Source organism: Oncorhynchus kisutch, linkage group LG6, assembly GCF_002021735.2.
Source record: "Oncorhynchus kisutch isolate 150728-3 linkage group LG6, Okis_V2, whole genome shotgun sequence".
Lineage (NCBI taxonomy): Eukaryota > Metazoa > Chordata > Actinopteri > Salmoniformes > Salmonidae > Oncorhynchus > Oncorhynchus kisutch.
The window spans coordinates 78487107-78505641 of NC_034179.2; the positions used below are offsets into that span (position 1 = coordinate 78487107).

General features: G+C 43.7%; 1 protein-coding gene across 2 annotated transcripts; it reads right to left on the minus strand.

Moving 5' to 3' along the window:
* Nucleotides 1-6160: 6160 nt before the first annotated feature.
* On the minus strand, nt 6161-10891 carry LOC109892279 (uncharacterized). Of its 2 annotated transcripts, XM_020484733.2 has the most exons (5): nt 8600-8994; nt 8160-8404; nt 7755-7905; nt 7147-7455; nt 6354-6939 (listed from the first exon to the last, which is right to left on the minus strand). In XM_020484733.2, the coding sequence occupies exons 2-5, from the start codon at nt 8163-8165 to the stop codon at nt 6587-6589; spliced, it is 819 nt and encodes a 272-aa protein (XP_020340322.2). In that variant the 5' UTR covers nt 8166-8404; nt 8600-8994; the 3' UTR covers nt 6354-6586. The 2 variants fall into 2 exon arrangements, with proteins under 2 accessions (XP_020340321.1, XP_020340322.2); XM_020484732.2 differs by lacking the exons at nt 7755-7905; nt 8160-8404; nt 8600-8994 and adding exons at nt 10467-10545; nt 10680-10891 and having other exon boundaries at nt 6161-6939.
* Between the last annotated feature and the right edge of the window lie 7644 nt (nt 10892-18535).

Genomic DNA, 18535 nt, shown 5'->3' on the forward strand with positions numbered 1-18535 from the left:
CCAGGGAAAATACACCAGCTCACAGAATTCTTAAACACTAAACAAAGAACAAGCACGCACAAAACAATGTTGGAACTAGAGGGTTAAATAGTGAATAAATTATAACGTAAATGGAACCAGGTGTGTACAATCAAGACAAAACAAATGGAAAAAGAACCGTAGATCGGTGGCAGCTAGAAAGCCGGTAACGACGACCGCCGAACGAACAAGGAGAGGCACCAACTTCGGCGGAAGTCGTGACACTCCCAACCATCCAGGAACAGTTTGGTGACGAACAATGCCTTCTCCAGCATGATGGAGCACCTTGCCATAAGGCAAAAGTGATAACTAAGTGGCTCTGGGAACAAAACATTGATATTCTGGGTCCATCACTACTTATAAACCCCAGTTTTCATTGTGGGGTTCTGATTGTAGCTGTCGCTGCCCCCAATACAGTACCGCCGAGTGTCACGAGTCCGACCGAGGGTGTTTCCTTTTCCCGGGCGGGTGGCGCTCGGTGGTCGTCGTCACCGGCCTATTAGCTGCCACTGACCCCTCTCTAGCATTCATAGTGGAGGTGGACGCGTCCGAGGCTGGGGTGGGTGCCGTGCTATCACAGCGCTCGGGTACGCCACCAAAACTCCGCCCCTGCGCTTTCTTCTCAAGGAAGCTCAGCCCAGCGGAGCGTAACTATGATGTGGGGGACCGGGAGTTGCTAGCGGTGGTTAAGGCTCTGAAGGTGTGGAGACACTGGCTTGAGGGGGCTAAGCACCCCTTTCTCATCTGGACCGACCACCAGAATCTGGAGTATATTCGGGCAGCTAGGAGACTTAACCCAAGTCAGGCAAGGTGGGCCATCTTCTTCACCCGGTTCCAGTTTACTTTGTCTTATAGACCGGGCTCCCAGAACGTAAAGGCTGATGCACTGTCCCGCCTTTACGACACGGAGGATGGGTCCACCGAACCAACTCCCATCCTTCCCGCCTCAAAGTTGGTAGCCCCAGTGGTATGGGAGGTGGACTCGGACATCGAGCGGGCGTTACGGGCTGAACCCGTGCCTCCTCAGTGTCCAGCGGGGCGAAGGTACGTGCCGCTTGGTGTTCGGGACAAACTGATTCGGTGGGCTCACATCCTACCCTCCTCGGGTCATCCTGGGGTGACGAGGACAGTGGGGAGCCTTCGGGGGAGGTATTGGTGGCCTACGTTGGCTAAGGACGTTAAGGGTTATGTCTCCTCCTGTTCAGTGTGCGCTCAGAGTAAGGCTCCTAGGCACCTTCTTAGAGGGAAGCTACAACCCCTCCCCGTTCCACAGCGGCCATGGTCACATCTGTCCATAGATTTCCTGACCGATCTTCCGCCGTCTCAGGGGAACACCACGGTTCTAGTGATTGTGGATCGGTTCTCTAAGTCCTGCCGTCTCCTCCCATTGCCCGGTATCCCTACAGCCCTACAGACTGCGGAGGCGTTATTCACCCATGTCTTTCGGCACTACGGGGTGCCGGAGGACATCGTTTCTGATCAGGGCCCCCAATTCACGTCTCGGGTATGGAGAGCGTTCATGGAACGCTTGGGGGTCTCCGTCAGCCTGACCTCCGGTTATCACCCCGAGAGTAATGGGCAGGTGGAGAGAGTGAACCAGGAGGTGGGTAGGTTTCTGCGGTCGTATTGCCAGGATTGGCCAGGGGAGTGGGCACGATACATTCCCTGGGCTGAAATGGCTCAGAACTCACTACGCCACTCCTCTACTAACGTGTCCCCTTTTCAGTATGTGTTGGGGTACCAGCCGGTCCTGGCACCATGGCATCCGAGCCAGACCGAGGCTCCTGCGGTGGAGGACTGGGTACAGCGCTCCAAGGAGACCTGGAGGGCCGTCCAGGACTCTCTACGACAAGCGAGTGGACGGCAGAAGAGGAGTGCTGACCGCCACCGCAGTGAGGCCCCCGTGTTTGTACCGGGGGACAGGGTCTGGCTCTCGACCCGAAACCTACCTCTCCGCTTGCCCTGCCGGAAGCTGGGTCCGCAATGTGTAGGGCCCTTTAAAGTCCTTCCTATTATCGTATTAACCCCTCGTTTCATGTGTCTCTCCTCAGGCCGGTGGTGGCTGGTCCCCTGCAGGACAGTGAGGTACCGGAGGTCCCCCCCCCCCCCCTCTGGACATCGAGGGGACCCCGGCGTACACGATCCGGGCCATTCTGGATTCAAGACGCCGGGTGAGGGGCCTGCAGTACCTCGTGTACTGGGAGGGGTACGGTCCGGAGGAGAGGTGCTGGGTACCGGTGGGGGACATCTTGGATCCCTCCATGTTGAGGGATTTCCATCGCCTCCATCCGGATCGCCCTGCACCTCGTCCTCCGGGGCGACCTCGAGGCCGGTGTCGGCGCGCTGCAGGAGCCGCGCGTCAGGGGGGGGGTACTGTCACGAGTCCGACCGAGGGTGTTTCCTTTTCCCTGGCGGGTGGCGCTCGGCGGTCGTCGTCACCGGCCTATTAGCTGCCACTGATTGTTTTTCCTCCCCCTCCTTGTATGTTTAGTGGTAGCACCTGTGTAGGGTTAATTAGTTTGTCTTTATTAGACAGCCGGCCCGCCTGGTTGTTGTGCGGGATTATTTCTATGTAACCTTCGGCTCTGTTGTAGAGGTACGTGTTTTGTGCCTGGTCGTGATTTGTTCCATTGTACATTTTGATTCCCTGTGTTTGGGAATGTTACTTTTGTGAGCACCCTGTGGTGTGTTAGGCGCTATTAAAAGACGCACAGCATTGAACTCTCTGTCTCCTGCATTTGACTCCACACCCACGACACCCGGAGCATTACACCGAGGAAGTTAATGTGTGGCTGTTAAGTACGCTGCAATCAATCAGTTGACGTTTGTCTGTGCCTGTTCAATTACAGAATAATAATGTAAATCAGTGTGCGCTGGGGAAAGACTGAATAGAGCATTATACAACAAAGGCAGACTTGATGAGGCCACTCCAGTCATGGAGTAATAAGGGATCATTTCAGCAGGACAATAATCCATAGGGCACATCTCCTGCTTTTCTACCCCACTTGTCATTTTGCTCTGCAACAAACCACAAGTCTTCTTGTACTGTATATCTCTCTACCCAGGTAGTGTCTCTGTTAGAGATTGCATGATGGAGAAACATCAGCACACACGTAACTGATCCTGAGGAACATAATGTATTTTTTTCCTCCATCGGCTAATTAGTGAGAAAGAGAAATTAGAGAGAAAGAAACTCTCCTGCTAGTCACCTGTAAAAAAGAAAAACAGAGAGAGAGAGAGAGAGAGAGAGAGAGAGAGAGAGTCCAGCCTGCTGCCTCTTTGCAGTGTAAGGCATCGGCAGCTTCACTTCACCATGGCAACAGGTTTCCCATCCAACAGCTGCCTGTATCCAGGAGGGCAGAAAGCATCGCCCCAGCCCAGCTCTTATCTTAGGCCAGGATATCAGTGATCCAGACCTCACACATCCCCAGAGAAACCCACAAAACCCCAAGGTCCTCCATTCTAACCCACAAGAATTCCCACTATTTACCTTATGTCAAGAGGTGGGGAACTTACAGTCAAGAGTCGTGAGTTGGGTCAAAAATGCACCCATATGTCAGATACCTTGCCTTCATGTTACAGAGATGCTGCCCAAGAGGTTGTGTTTGATAGGCTAGTTTATTCTCTCATAGTACAATACGTTTTAAGGGCTTGGACTGGAACATTGTCTCCATATAGAAGACAAATTCAATACATAACTTACAGTGATGCTCTGTGCATGACTATTTGTGTATGAAGTGTTGTGTAGCACTATGGATGCTAGGGAGTACTATCATCAAACACAGACTTGTCTTTTAATGCTTTGGCTTTATTCAATTAATGTAGAAGAGAACTCTTCCCCACATTAATTTACCATAACTAAGAGAGCTATCTGATGAGAATCAGCAAATCCAAATGAACTTTCCCAAGCCCAGCTAGACTTACAGTATATCATCCCTTACAAACCAGTCCTATCAAAGCCTCTCTTTTTAATGCCTTCAGCGGGACTGGTTTATAAGGGATGATATAAGTCTAGCTGGGTTTGGGAAAGTTAATTTGGATTTGCTGATTCTCATCAGATAGCTCTCTTAGTTATGGTAAATGAATGTGGGGAAGAGTTTTCTCTTTTACATTAATTGAATAAAGCCAAAGCATTAAAAGACAAGTCTGTGTAGCAAACAGATGTTGTTGTTGAAATTATGAGAGCTGAAGAACACAATCGTTTTCGTTAAATAGCAGAACACTGCAAGTAATTGAACTAATACAAAATACACAACAGGAACTTCCCCTACTAGCTAATTGAAAAGAAAAGAATAAGGGCACAATGAAATGATCTACCATATTTTCATTCTAAGCTTTTATTTTCACATAAACACTTATAAACTACATATAAAATACATTTGTAAACATACAGAGAAGCTTTGGTGTGTGCAGTGAATATTCTACATTATGTAGTGTGTGTGTTCTGCATTCTGTATTCCTATACCATGTGACAAATATGTACAAGGATGTATACCATGTATCCCTCAACCACACACCAATTACTTGCAATTACTTCCTTATTCCCAGCCAATGTCGCGCATTGGTTTGTAGCTAGCCATTGTCAATCATGCCAGCCCCAGCCGTTGGGAGCTGACTACTGACCCATACGCCAGGCCAGAAATAGACTCTTATCTTCCTTAGACTTGCAGTCTAACACCCCACTTCACCACCCCTCAATACACACATATGTCCTTACACTCATGCTTAGTGAACCAGGGTCTTCGCTCCTCTCTCTTATTGATTCAGTGTCTGATTGGGTGGTGGCTCTGCTGGAGCGTGTTGTTTTTGGCCTATTGAGCCGACTCACCCTCTACTCTGTCCACAGTGGCTGACCTCTCCTCCTGCCTCTCTACTCTCTCTAGGGAGCCTTTGGACCAGCATCGCTGAGTCTCAGCCCTTAACCGCCTGTCCCACCACCGTGCTCTAGGGATAGCCATGTCAGGTCTCCCTAATGCTATGTGGAAGCAGGTGTTATCTTTTTTTGGTCTGTTCACTCACCATGCACCCATCTGTCTGTGTGTATTTTACAGTGAAACTCTATGAACTACATCACAAACAGGAATTTGTCTTCCAGTCAAGTCAAGTTAAACAGAGATGTGGTTCTCTTAACCGCTGTGTTGCGTTAAATCTATACAGACTAGAGGCTACAACTAAAGCCCCTTGTGGACCTTTGTACACCTTGGAGCAGGTTTGCCAAAAGGAGGCCAATGACCATCATCTCCTTTCTAGGTAATGTTTGATTTTACTGAAACAAACTGTCAATCGATTTAAAACACTTCAACTATATTTCTGATCATGCCCTGTTTGGGACAACAGGACTCATCATATTGATGAGTGTTTGATAATGACATCCCACTTTGCAGGAATCCTCACAATTGTCGGGGAAATGTATCTATTTATCAGAAGAATGCAGAATGTGTTGTTATACTGTGTACTCAACAGGTATCTCTCACAGCAGCCCACACAACATGTGCAACAAGGTCAGTCCATCTAAAACAGTTTACATATCCTCGCACCTGATAATGCATTAGAGATGTGAGTTTGACACCACAGAAGTCATGTGGATTGATTTAAGTGTTTTATAATGAGACATTTGACCCTCCACTCCTTCACCTTGCAGGAGACCCCACATTGGCGTAGAGGAAATCGATAGGAAATGTGTCACAAAGTGTTGATTTATACAGAACAGTTGGATTGGAATTCACACAGCATGAGTGTGTGTGTGTGTTTGTATGCAGAGGGAGAAGAGTTGCGTATGATTGGTTTGAATGTCCTCTCTGGTGGGATGACTCTGCCTCCTTGTGGTACACTGAGAAGGAACTAGAAATGCAATTTGAATGACCATGGGTCCTCATTCATTAACTGTCAATGTCATGAGTTCCCTCAGTGGTCTGGTGCATTTTTTAATTGAGAACTAGTACAGAAAACAACATGGGTGACTATATTTGCTATGGTATAATACAACTTGTATTTTAGAATCCAGAACACACAGTAACATGTCCTTCTAGCCATGTCTTGACATTGCATTGATTATTATATAAATCAGTCTAATCAGTTCTGACTATAAAACACAGCAACAAGTTATGACAGGCTTAATAAGCAAGATCAGTCAATTCAACAATACAATTTAGAATATCTTTATTACGCATCTAACAGCAATACTATTTCCATCAGTAAACACTTTCACCACCAGGAAGCAGTATTCTACTACTGTAATAAGCAATGCAATTTAAACAAGTGTATAACGTTGAAGACAAACAATTAAAACTTCTTACAGTATTCTCAAATCCCAATGTACAATCATTTTCAGTTTAAAATTCAATTGTATTTATTGTAATTACTTTGATATTTTGCTTCCCAGTATAAAAAGTGAAAACATATATCCACTTTGGCCATGCCAGTCTAGGTTTGCTTTCTCTTCACTCAGTAAGAGAAAGGCCCTGATCCATCCTGTGTAGATGTGCCCTGACCAGGAAAGTCCCTTTCCCTACTGTAGTTTGAATTCCCATGTTCAGTAAAAAACCTCCTGACCTTCCCATGAGTAGTCCTATGTTATGATTATGAGTCCAACCAGGATGAAGACCAACAGCAGTCTGCTCCTAGTCTTTGTCCCTGAAGAGATCACTCTGGAGTAGTGCAGCTGTTTGTGAGAGCTGTAGGTTCCACTACTAGGTATCCACAAGGAGCAGTTGTAAGGCTCAGTCCCAGCCTGGGTAGGCAGGGTACTCCTTATATCAAACAGCCCCTCTTCATCCAGCTGGCTCTTGGTGCTGGCGGACTCTGTTATATTCTCAGAGCCCAGGAACCAGTGTACTGTGCCTTCTGGGTAAACTCCAAATAACTGGCACTCAACCTGAGACTCATTCTGGAACACTTTGAGCTCATATGTCCTTAGGCACTCTGCAATGTTGTGGGAAAAATAGGATGAGTATTGAGTAGTTCTCAAGTAACATTCACATAGCTGGAGTGTGTCTAACAAGTTCATTGCCATATTTGTGTAATATTTGGTCTGACTTGCCTACATGTGTCATTGTTGCAATTGCTCTCATCCTACAACAGCATCATCATGAGTTATATAGGAGCATTATTCCTATACAGTATACAGACCTTGCATTGTCACAGTGGTGTTGGCAGCTGTGATTGTTAGGTTGGAGCGCAGTTTGCAGGTGTAGTTACCCTGACTGGACGGCATCACCCGAGTCAGATTGAGTGTGAGGGTGTTGTTTGTGATGTCACACTGGACGCCAGGAAAGGAGAATACACCAGTGGCATTGACCACACACAGCTGTTTCATTTTCCATACCCAGGAAAAGAGAATGATCTTGAGTGGGCTCAATGACATGATGTCACACTGCAGGGACACATTCTGATCACACTGAGCCTTTACCTCAGTACTGGTTCTCAGCTCCACTTTACCTGTGAATGAATGGATAAAGAGGAAACTGTTATATCGCCAGGTATAGGAAGCTTTCCATGCTTACACACACTATTTACACTGACCAAAAATAAATCAAATGCAACACTTTAATGGATTTTGCTGAGTTACAGTTCATATAAGGAAATCAGTCAATTTAAATAAATGCATTATACACTAATCTATGGATTTCACATGACTGGCAATACAGATATGTATCTGTTGTTCACAGATAAAAAAGTAAATAAAAAGTAGAGGGGCGTAGATAAAAATAAAAACTGTCAGTATCTGGTGTGACCACCATTTGGCTCATGCATAGAGTTGATCAGGCTGTTGATTGTGGCCTGTGGAATGTTGCCCCACTCCTCTTCAATGGCTGTGCGAAGTTGCTGGATATTGGCGGGAACACGCTGTCGTCCACATCTATCCAGAGCAGTGGTCACCAACCTTTTCTGAGTCAAGATCACTTTGGCAGTCAAAAAGCAAGCAGAGATCTACTGCTTTTTTACATTAACCTCACAAACAGTTGTAGAAAGGAGGTTTGGGCCGTAGGACTAATACATTATCACAGCATATACGCTATATGATTGGCCTGCCAAAGACCATATTATATTTCGAACTCGAGCTCTGATAACAAAATAGATCAATTGGTTTAGCACTTGTGAGGCAAATAATTTTTATTTTTATTTTACTGGACTGGTGGTACCTGCATCACGACGTCAGTGATCTCCAGGTCGAAAAGTCGGAGCTCTAGAAAGATGCCCGAGTTTTCCGACTTGGAATTCCAAGCTGGATGACCGTTCAAAAGACTTGTCCCAACCACCTCTCACGGTCCCTGCTCTCTCCTTCCTTTCCTCCGGTGAGACTGACCAGAGAGTGGGCACCGTGTTCCACCTAATGGCGGAACTCGAGTCGTACCAAATCTGCCTCATGCACAAATTCATGTTGTTCCTATGACCAGAGAAAGTTAAATTATTCCTTAATATTAAAATCGACACGATGAGTTGCTAATAATAATAATAAAACGCAGGGCTATCGATACTTGGCTACTCATTCATTGCAGCCCGAGCAGAAGTACGGAGAAGCACGTTTTGTAATAGTGTTGAATAAAAACAGTGACAGTGCTGAATATAAACATGAACTCACTCATAAAATCAGCAGCTCTTTGCTGTATTCGTTGACAGTCTCTCTGTGGTCATGGTTTTAAAATATATAAAATCTTACGTACGCTAGTAGCCTATGAAACGTTGCTGTGGCCAGGGTCACGGAAGCTCTGTAGCCACCGTGATTTGAGCTATCCGATTGGGCAGCCCAATAGGTGCACTCGATTTAGTCACAAATTTGCCGGTCCTGCGGGTAGGCCGAGTTTGTCTCATGGAAACACTTTGCTTACCCAGTGCGCTCAACACGATTTAAAAAAAGGAACACAAGCCTTTATCGTTCGTTGGCTTTTCGACAGAAATATTTGGTGATCGACTAGGAATGCCTTGAAGATCGACCAGTTGGCGACCACTGATCCAGAGCATCCCAAATATGCTCAATGGGTGACATGTCTGGTAAGCATGCAGGCCATGGAAGAACTGGGACATTTTCAGCTTCCAGGAATTGTGTACAGATCCTTGTGACATGGGGCTGTGCATTATCATGCTGAAACATGAGGTGATGGCTGCGGATGAATGGCACGACAATAGGTCTCAGGATCTCGTCACGGTATCTCTGGGGATTCAAATTGCCATTGATTAAATACAATTGTGTTCATTGTCAGTAGTTTATGCCTTCCCATACCATAACCCCACCTCCACCATGAGGCAATCTGTTCACAACGTTGGCATCAGCAAACTGCTCGCCCAAACGACCACATTCACGCTGTCTGTTGTCTGCCCGATCGGCAGTTGAAACCGGGATTAATCCGTGGAGAGCCCACTTCTCCACTTTCTTGGTCATCGAAGGTGAGCATTTGCACACTGAAGTTGGTTACGACGCCAAACTGCAGTCAGGTCGAGACCCTGGTGAGGACGACAAGCACGCAGATGAGCTTCCCTGACATGGTTTCTGACAGTTTGTGCAGAAATTCTTTGGTTGTTCAAACCCGCAGTTTCATCAGCTGTCCACGTGGCTGGTCTCAGACGATCCCGCAGGTGAAGAAGCCAGATGTGGAGGTCCTGGTCTGGCGTGTTTACACATGGTCTGCGGTTGTGAGGCCAGTTGGGACATACTGCCAAATTCTCTAAAACAACATTGCACTCGATTTAATAGAGAAATTAACATTAAATGATCTGGCAACAGCTATGGTGGACATTCCTGCAGTCAGCATGCCAATTGCACGCTCCCTCAAAACATCTGTGGCATTGTGGTGTGGGACAAAACTGCACATTTTAGAATGCCATTTTGTCCCCAGCACAAGGTGCACCTGTGTAATGATCATGCTGTTTAATCAGCTTCTTGATATGACACACCTGTCAGGTGGATGGATTATCTTGGCAAAGGAGAAATGCTCACTAACAGGGATATAAACTAATTTGTGCACAGATTGAGAGAAATAAGCTATTTATGCGTATGGAACATTTCTGGGATCTTTGATTTTGGCTCATGAAACATGGGATCAACACACATGTTGTGTTTATATTTTTGTTCAGTGCATATTGTGCCCATAGCCAGTTCAGCTAGGAATCATTTGTGAGAACTTGAAGAAAGTTTGTTTCTGTAGAAAGCAGATCATCTTTACTCAGGTCTTCTCAAGTTAGTACTACAGATTCCATCTTTCACTTTATCAAGGTCCTAGCCAGACAGCATGGATCTTTTGAACCAAAAATTGTTTTTACTTCATAGTTCTTTTATAGCAGAATCTTACCCAAAATTATTTGAAATATGGCTGTACTTTCTGTATTTGCTGGATGTGACACATCCTTACTAAAAGACAAAAGATTGCTCCCTGAAGCAGCTTTTTTGCCTGGTAAAAAAACAGCCAAAATATGGTTTTGTGCACTGTCTCACAATGTTAAAAATCACTTACTTTCACTGTTGACAACTGAAGAGAGCCAGATGGCTAAGACCCAGACAAAAATGACCTCTGTTTTTCTCTGTTGTTTCATCTGCATTTAAATTGACATTAGTTACTTTAGACGGCACAGTTCACAGCTCAAACACATGTCTCTAAAGAGAGAGAGAGGATCCAATCCAAAGCACATGGTTACTTTCTGATATGTATTATAGCAGTACTACTCACCATCTTGTTAAAGCTATTAAAATCACAGTCTTCTCTGTTTATGACTTCCTGCCTCTCTTTTCCTGTGAGTGGTTTACTCATACAGATTTAAAGCACTTGAACTAACCTCAAGCTGTGTTTAGGTCTTGCACATTTCTGAGCCAGAGAGTGTCTCATCTCAATTATACGATAACATGGATCATTCCTCTGGGTTTGTTTTCATGCCTAATGTCATGTAGTGTCAGGTTTGCCCTATAACATGACCAGACTGGCCTTTTTGCTCTGGTTTGAGTGAGGAACTATGCTGATTGTTCAGGCAATTGCAAGCAGCTTCAGATTACTTTTCAGTTTCACTTTTGTCAGTCATCTGGAAAGGCCTCTAGTTATTTTTTATAAACTCCATGTTTGATTTATTCCCTTATATGGAAATGATGTTCTATTTCTTGTTTATTTCAGTTAACAGGGACAATAATTAGTACTGTGTTCCCCCTTCTTATCAAAACATAAAGGGAATATTATTGTAAAATGTTGCCCTTGAATTCCATACATTTCATACTTTTGTGTTTTTTATAACCTTGCTTATAATCTTCCATCTCTTGTATATTTCTTGAGACTTTCATTTTGTCCAAGAATAACATCTGGAGTGATACTAGAACACTCACGTACCCAATCCTCAAACTTGCCTTTTATTTCCCCGTAAACATTTTCCTCAGATTCCCCTAGTATCCTCAAATGGAATTATAGGATACTGAGTTTGGACCAGACAAAAACAATGTTAGTTGAAGTCTTGAAGGTCAAAGTTGCTTAACTCTCACTTATCCATCATTTCTTCTTGTCTCTGGCTTTTCTGTCACCATGCAATATACCCCCTCTCAGAGAAATAGACTCTATATAATCTGTCTACCCACTTGTATTGAAAATAGATTGAAATGTAGTTACTCCGACACATCTTGACAAACTAAGGGTATTTTAATTGTCCTTGACTCACTGAAAGACATGCTGTTGTCTGAGGGAAGAGCAATTGAGTAACAATCTATTCCTACAGTTGAATTACACACTGTATCCCTCTCAGATTGAGAGTTTTACTGCTTCTGAAATCTCAAGTTTACCTTCACATTGAATTCTTTCACAGCTATTATTCACCTATCACACTTCCTTTTGTTTCATGAACCTAAAAAAAAAACTTTTATTGCCATGTTTATTTGTTTTTTAAGCACTTTGCTGTTTAATGACACAGATATAATCTAATGTCTCCTGGGTCTTGCCAGAGAACGCATCAACCTCCAACAGTCATATAGGCTTTCAGCTGTAATTATAGACTATGTCAAATCCTCACAGCATTACAATTGGACTGCTGGTGTATGAAAGGCAGAAAGTCAACTTCCACTTAGTGGCTGCATTCAAATCTTTAACTTCATTGATAGCAGCACAAATAAAAGTATTACCCTTCAAAAGAAATGGGACGATATCATCATGATGGCCCTTTAGTGATTTGGAAGGGAATTAGAACATGGCCTTCCTCATAAATGTTATTGACTGTGGTGGTGACTCTGTCAATCAGAATCCCTATGTGGAAGATAATCATTAATGTGCTCAGAATTCATAGTGATCATCACAGGTCAGGGTTGTGAAACACTGTCCTCTTTCCTACCTGTGTGAGGAGGGAACTAGGGCTTGTAGAGCCTTGTCAGTGTCCTGAGGGAGATTCGCATGGCCCACCCCTTAATTACCCACTCCCTGACTCATTCATATGGGAGTTACACATTGACCATGTGACGTCACAGTGGTAGTAGTTATAAGTTGCCTTTTTCCAAATGAGTGAACATCAATATGGAGAAATGTATACATTAAATTAAAAACTCAGTTATATGTAATTGCAACAGGAGTCTACCAGTGTCATAACTTGCCCAAGAATGTACTACTATTGTCAAATAAAATTCTACTACTAATGTTTGCTTAAGACCACAGCTACCTGGGCAAATTTCCATATTTGCCAACTGGATACAGACGGGATATTATATAACATATCTGTCAACATCTGAATGAACATAATGGGCAGTGGGTTGCAGCATGTCTTGGACTTTGCAGTTTTTACACCACAGCAACCTTCTTTAACAAATGTATTTTGGCAGTGTCTGTACACACCCAGCATATCTCATCTGCCTTTTTAGTTGTGTTGTGAAACAGACAATGTTTGTCAGGGTACTGTGAAGTTGGTTCTGAATTCTAGCTAAGATAACAGACAAACAGAATCTGTCCTAACCCTTGTGTTTTCTTAAGGGTCAAAAATTACCTGCCACTATGTTTAACAGCAGAGAAAAAACCCTAAATTATATTTCTTTCAACTTGAAATTTGATAACTTTTCCTAGAGTGACCCCAACATTAGAAAAAGTGAAACATCACCTTGTCACGAATATTACCGAAGGTGGCTCCCCTTCTTGTTCGGGTGGCGCTCGGCGGTCGTCGTCGCCGGTCTACTAGCTGCCACCGATCCTTTGTTCCATGTTCGTTTGGTTTTGTCTAATTGGTTTCACCTGTTCATTGTTTGGTTGTTAGGGTGGGGTTATTTAAGTTTGTTTAGCCCGCTTCTGTTTGTGCGGGCTTGTTCTTCTGTATTTGTGAGAGGTGTTAGTGTTTTGTTGGGTTTTCTCGCTGTCCTGGTATTTTACCTAAGGGTACTATTTGTTTTAATAGTTACGCCTGTGTTGGGTATACTATTTTGTTCTTTTGATTTTGGACATAAAGCGTGTTTGTTCCCGCATCCGTTGCTCCCTGCGCCTGATTCCACACCCATTCACTCATTGAGCGTTACACACCTTTGTTCATATTTCCATGAAAGCTGTACACCACCAGAGTACAAAGATTGTCTTAGGGTCATTTTTGACTTGGCAGATATAAAATAATTTACACACCACAAAGACACACACACACACGACACAATAAGAAACCACATTCTTGTTCCTCTTTGGGAGGTAGGAAACTAGAGTGGTGGTGGGGGTGAAGGCAAACTTTGATGAGAAGGCCTGTCTCTCCCTTGTTTACGAGGAGTGCAGGGGGGAGCTCAGGAATGTTCTTTGTAACTGTGCCAACCATGGTGATCTTCATCTTCAGGAGTTGCTGTTGAGTTCAACCAGTAGCACATACAGTGGGGAGAACAAATATTTGTTACACTGCCGATTTTCCTACTTACAAAGCATGTAGAGGTCTAATTTTTTTTATCATAGGTACACTTCAACTGTGAGAGACGGAAGTCCAGAAAATCACATTGTATGATTTTTAAGTAATTCATTTGCATTTTATTGCATGACATAAGTATTTGATACATCAGAAAAGCAGAACTTAATATTTGGTACAGAAACCTTTGTTTGCAATTACAGAGCTCATACGTTTCCTGTAGTTCTTGACCAGGTTTGCACACACTGCAGCAGGGATTTTGGCCCACTCCTCCATACAGACCTTCTCCAGATCCTTCAGGTTTCGGGGCTGTCACTGAGCAATACGGACTTTCAGCTCCCTCCAAAGATTTTCTATTGGGTTCAGGTCTGGAGACTGGCTAGGCCACTCCAGGACCTTGAGATGCTTCTTACGGAGCCACTCCTTAGTTGCCCTGGCTGTGTGTTTCGGGTCATTGTCATGGGAAGGAGGTTGTTGGCCAAGATCTCGCGATACATGGCCCCATCCATCCTCCCATCAATACGGTGCAGTCGTCCTGTCCCCTTTGCAGAAAAGCATCCCCAAAGAATGTTTCCACCTCCATGCTTCACGGTTCGGAATGGTGTTCTTGGTTGTACTCATCCTTCTTTTTCCTCCAAACACCGCGAGTGGAGTTTAGACCAAAAAGCTCTATTTTTGTCTTATCAGACCACATGACCTTCTCCCATTCCTCCTCTGGATCATCCAGATGGTCATTGGCAAACTTCAGACAGGCCTGGACATGCGCTGGCTTGAGCAGGGGGACCTTGCGTGCACTGCAGGATTTTAATCCATGACAGCGTAGTGTGTTACTAATGGTTTTCTTTGAGACTGTGGTCCCAGCTCTCTTCAGGTCACTGACCAGGTCCTGCCGTGTAGTTCTGGGCTGATCCCTCACCTTCCTCATGATCATTGATGCCCCAAGAGGTGAGATCTTGCATGGAGCCCCAGACCGAGGGTGATTGACCGTAATCTTGAACTTCTTCCAATTTCTAATAATTGCGCCAACAGTTGTTGCCTTCTCACCAAGCTGCTTGCCTATTGTCCTGTAGCCCATCCCAGCCTTGTGCAGGTCTACAATTTAACCCTGATGTCCTTACACAGCTCTCTGGTCTTGGCCATTGTGGAGAGTTTGGAGGCTGTTTGATTGAGTGTGTGGACAGGTGTCTTTTATACAGGTAACGAGTTCAAACAGGTGAAGTTAATACAGGTAATGAGTGGAGAACAGGAGGGATTCTTTAAAAAAACTAACAGGTCTGTGAGAGCTGGACTTCTTACTGGTTGGTAGGTGATCAAATACTTTATTGCATGTCATGCAATAAAATGCAAATTAATTACTTAAAAATCATACAATGTGATTTTCTGGATTTTTGATTTAGATTCCGTCTCTCACAGTTGAAGTGTACCTATGATAAAAAATTACAGACCTCTACATGCTTTGTAAGTAGGAAAACCTGCAAAATCGGCAGTGTATCAAATACTTGTTCTCCCCACTGTATGTGCTACTGGTTGAACTCAACCAGCAGCTCCTGAAGAGGAAGATCACAATGGTTGGCACAGTTACAAAGAACATTCCTGAGCTTCCCCCTTTTCATCAAAGTTTGCCTTCACCCCCACCACCACTCTAGTTTCCTACCTCCCAAAGAGGAACAAGAATGTGGTCCTCCTGAGCACACTGCACAAAATGGCTGAGCTCAGTGATCGTGAGGACAGGAAGCCAGCCATCATCCTGGACTACACCCACAACAAAGGAGGCGCGGACAACCTAGACAAGGTGATTGGAACTAACAGCTGTAGGAGGATGACTGCCCGCTGGCGCCTGGTCATCTTCCATAACATCATTGATGTGTCCTCATACAATGCCTTCATGATATGGAACAAGATCAATCCTACCTGGATGCCTGATAAGCTGAACAAGAGGAGGGTGTTCCTGGAGCAGCTGGGAAAGGCACTTGTAACCCCACACATTTAAATAAATGAGCGCCTCCCCCGCACAGCAGCCTCTGCAGCTTTTCCTGATCCACCTGAGGCTGCAGCTGGGGCAGGCAAGAGGAGGAGATGTCAATTCTGCCCCCCAAAGAAGGACTGTAGAACAAATAGTATGTGCTGAACATGTGAGAAATACATCTGCCAAGTCCATGCACACACACTTGCATACTGTCCTACATGTGCTTATTAGAGTTGATTGATTTATGGTCTTCAAGTTTTGGTTTTGTATCTATTATTTGTTGTTGTTTATACAACTTGTGGGTGGGGGCAATGGTTAAACAAATGTGAGAAGACTAGTATTTTGTAGTTGAATTCGTCATTGTACTGTATAAGGATATATGGGGCGGCAGGTAGTCTAGTGGTTAGAGCGTTGAGCCAGTAACCGAAAGGATTCGCTAGATCGAATCCCCGAGCTGACAAGGTAAAACTCTGTCATTCTGCCCCTGAAAAAGGCAGCACTGTTCCTAGGCCATAATTGTAAATAAGAATGTGTTCTTAATTGACTTCCCTAGTTAAATAAAGGTTAAAAAAATTAAATATCACTATGTTGACATAAAAGTTCAAGACTATTATTGTTTCCTTTCAATAAAATGCATTCAAAACTACTTTCTGCACATTTCTGCTTTCTTAGGCTATACAAGTGCTATCTCTTAATAATAATAATAATAATGAACCTCTATTTTAGTAAAGAAAACAATTATGACAGATGTGTTATAATAAAAAACGAGTGGTGTCCACTGATTAAATGCAGTCTTTCTGCATTGTGAAGAGGGAAAACCCACATATTCACAAAGATTGTGATGAATGACAGGTTGTTTCTTCATGCAAAATAGACTTGGGGTTTAAAATTCAATTAAGTTGCTTTATTTTAGGGTTTTAGTGAAGGTGGGTCTTTTTTTTAACCTTAGAACAAGGGGAGTATACAACATGTTAAGACTACACTGGGGTTAAACAGCTTGGTCCTGGCACAGGCTCGATCACAGCATTAAAGACTCTCCTCACAAGGTGAAGCAAACTGACATCTCTAGACTGGTGTGAATCAATGCAACATAGCCACACCAGAGGAACCAGAACCAGGTGCAAATGAGGACAAGTGTGTATTGGTTGAATATTGAGGAATCTTACACTCTGAGTGCTTTTGGTGAGGAGGAGGGGAGAGGTTCAATTAGCGATGTCACATTTCCATCCAGTCCTACACTCTCTTGAGAGACAAGTTGGTGTAAATAAAGAAGTTACTTGTGTTAAAGTAGTGCTGTCAGATCTCAGACATCTCTGTTTCTCAATATATGTGTCAGAGTACAGCACAGTGCTTCTTATTTAGTGTAGTCTATACAGACGTCAGCACCGCATTCAGCAGGTATTCTTCTGGGGTATAAACCAGCCTGTTCCTCACAGGTGGAATACAAAGGAAAAAGAGGAAGGAAAGAGACTCCAAACTTTCAGAGCCATTTCCCTTTCATGTGTCACTGTGCCGAGCAGTGCACAGATGTAGGATCTTCATTTGATCACTTTTTTGTTGCTGAGAATTTGCAAACTTGTAGTGTGTTTGAGTTTTAAAAATGTTTCTAAATTTCATATTTCCACTTTAAAATGTCAGACTTGATTTGCCCTAATGAACAATGTATCAACCCCTACAAAAAATGTCCATATAATCCACATAACAATTCACATAACTGTTGCTGCAGGATTATTTTCCTTCTCTAGCTATCTGGCTCAAATTAAGATCCGACATCTGTACCTGAGTAGTGAACAAATCCCCATCCGCCAGCCATAGTCCAAAGCATGACAGATGAAGCAGAAGCCTGGCTGATTGATCTGCATTTCCTTTATACAGGGATTCATATATAGCACAGTACAATATATTCTAGGAAGGCAGAAGTATGATTCTTACAGTATGACCTAGGAATAACATAATCATTATGTTTTGGTCAGAAATGTATTGTAATGCCAATAACCATTGAGTAATTTGATCAACAACATAAAGAATACTCATATCATATTGCATGATAATATTTTTGGTGCAGCAAATCCCAGCACCATCATATCATTATGGAATGAAGAAAAAACCTTTCCCCCTTTGTTTGAATTATGATTCATAACTATAGAATTGTGATCAAACTTGAAAATGAGGGTTGGCATTTTGAGTACACAGTTCAGTGAGTTTCTTCTCTCCCTGCCTGCAGGTAATATCGCTGATGGGTAGAAGTGTTCCCGGGTCCCCTTAACCTGGTCTAAGGGGAGGAAGAGCATTCCATCTCTGGAAACGGCTTTGTTCATCTCCCCCTCACCGCCTGGAGCCACAATAAAGCAGCAAACAGTGCTGGAGTGCAGAAAGATGCCCTTTCCTTATCAGTGGGGAGGCTTGACAAAATAAACCCTCAGGCCAAACGTATATATACAGTGGGGAGAACAAGTATTTGATACACTGACGATTTTGCAGTTTTTCCTACTTACAAAGCATGTAGAGGTCTGTCATTTTTATCATAGGTACACTTCAACTGTGAGAGACGGAATCTAAAACAAAAATCCAGAAAATCACATTGTAAGATTTTTAAGTAATTAACTTGCATTTTATTGCATGACATACAGTAAGTATTTGATCACCTACCAACCAGTAAGAATTCCGGCTCTCACAGACCTGTTAGTTTTTCTTTAAGAAGCCCTCCTGTTCTCCACCTATTACCTGCATTAACTG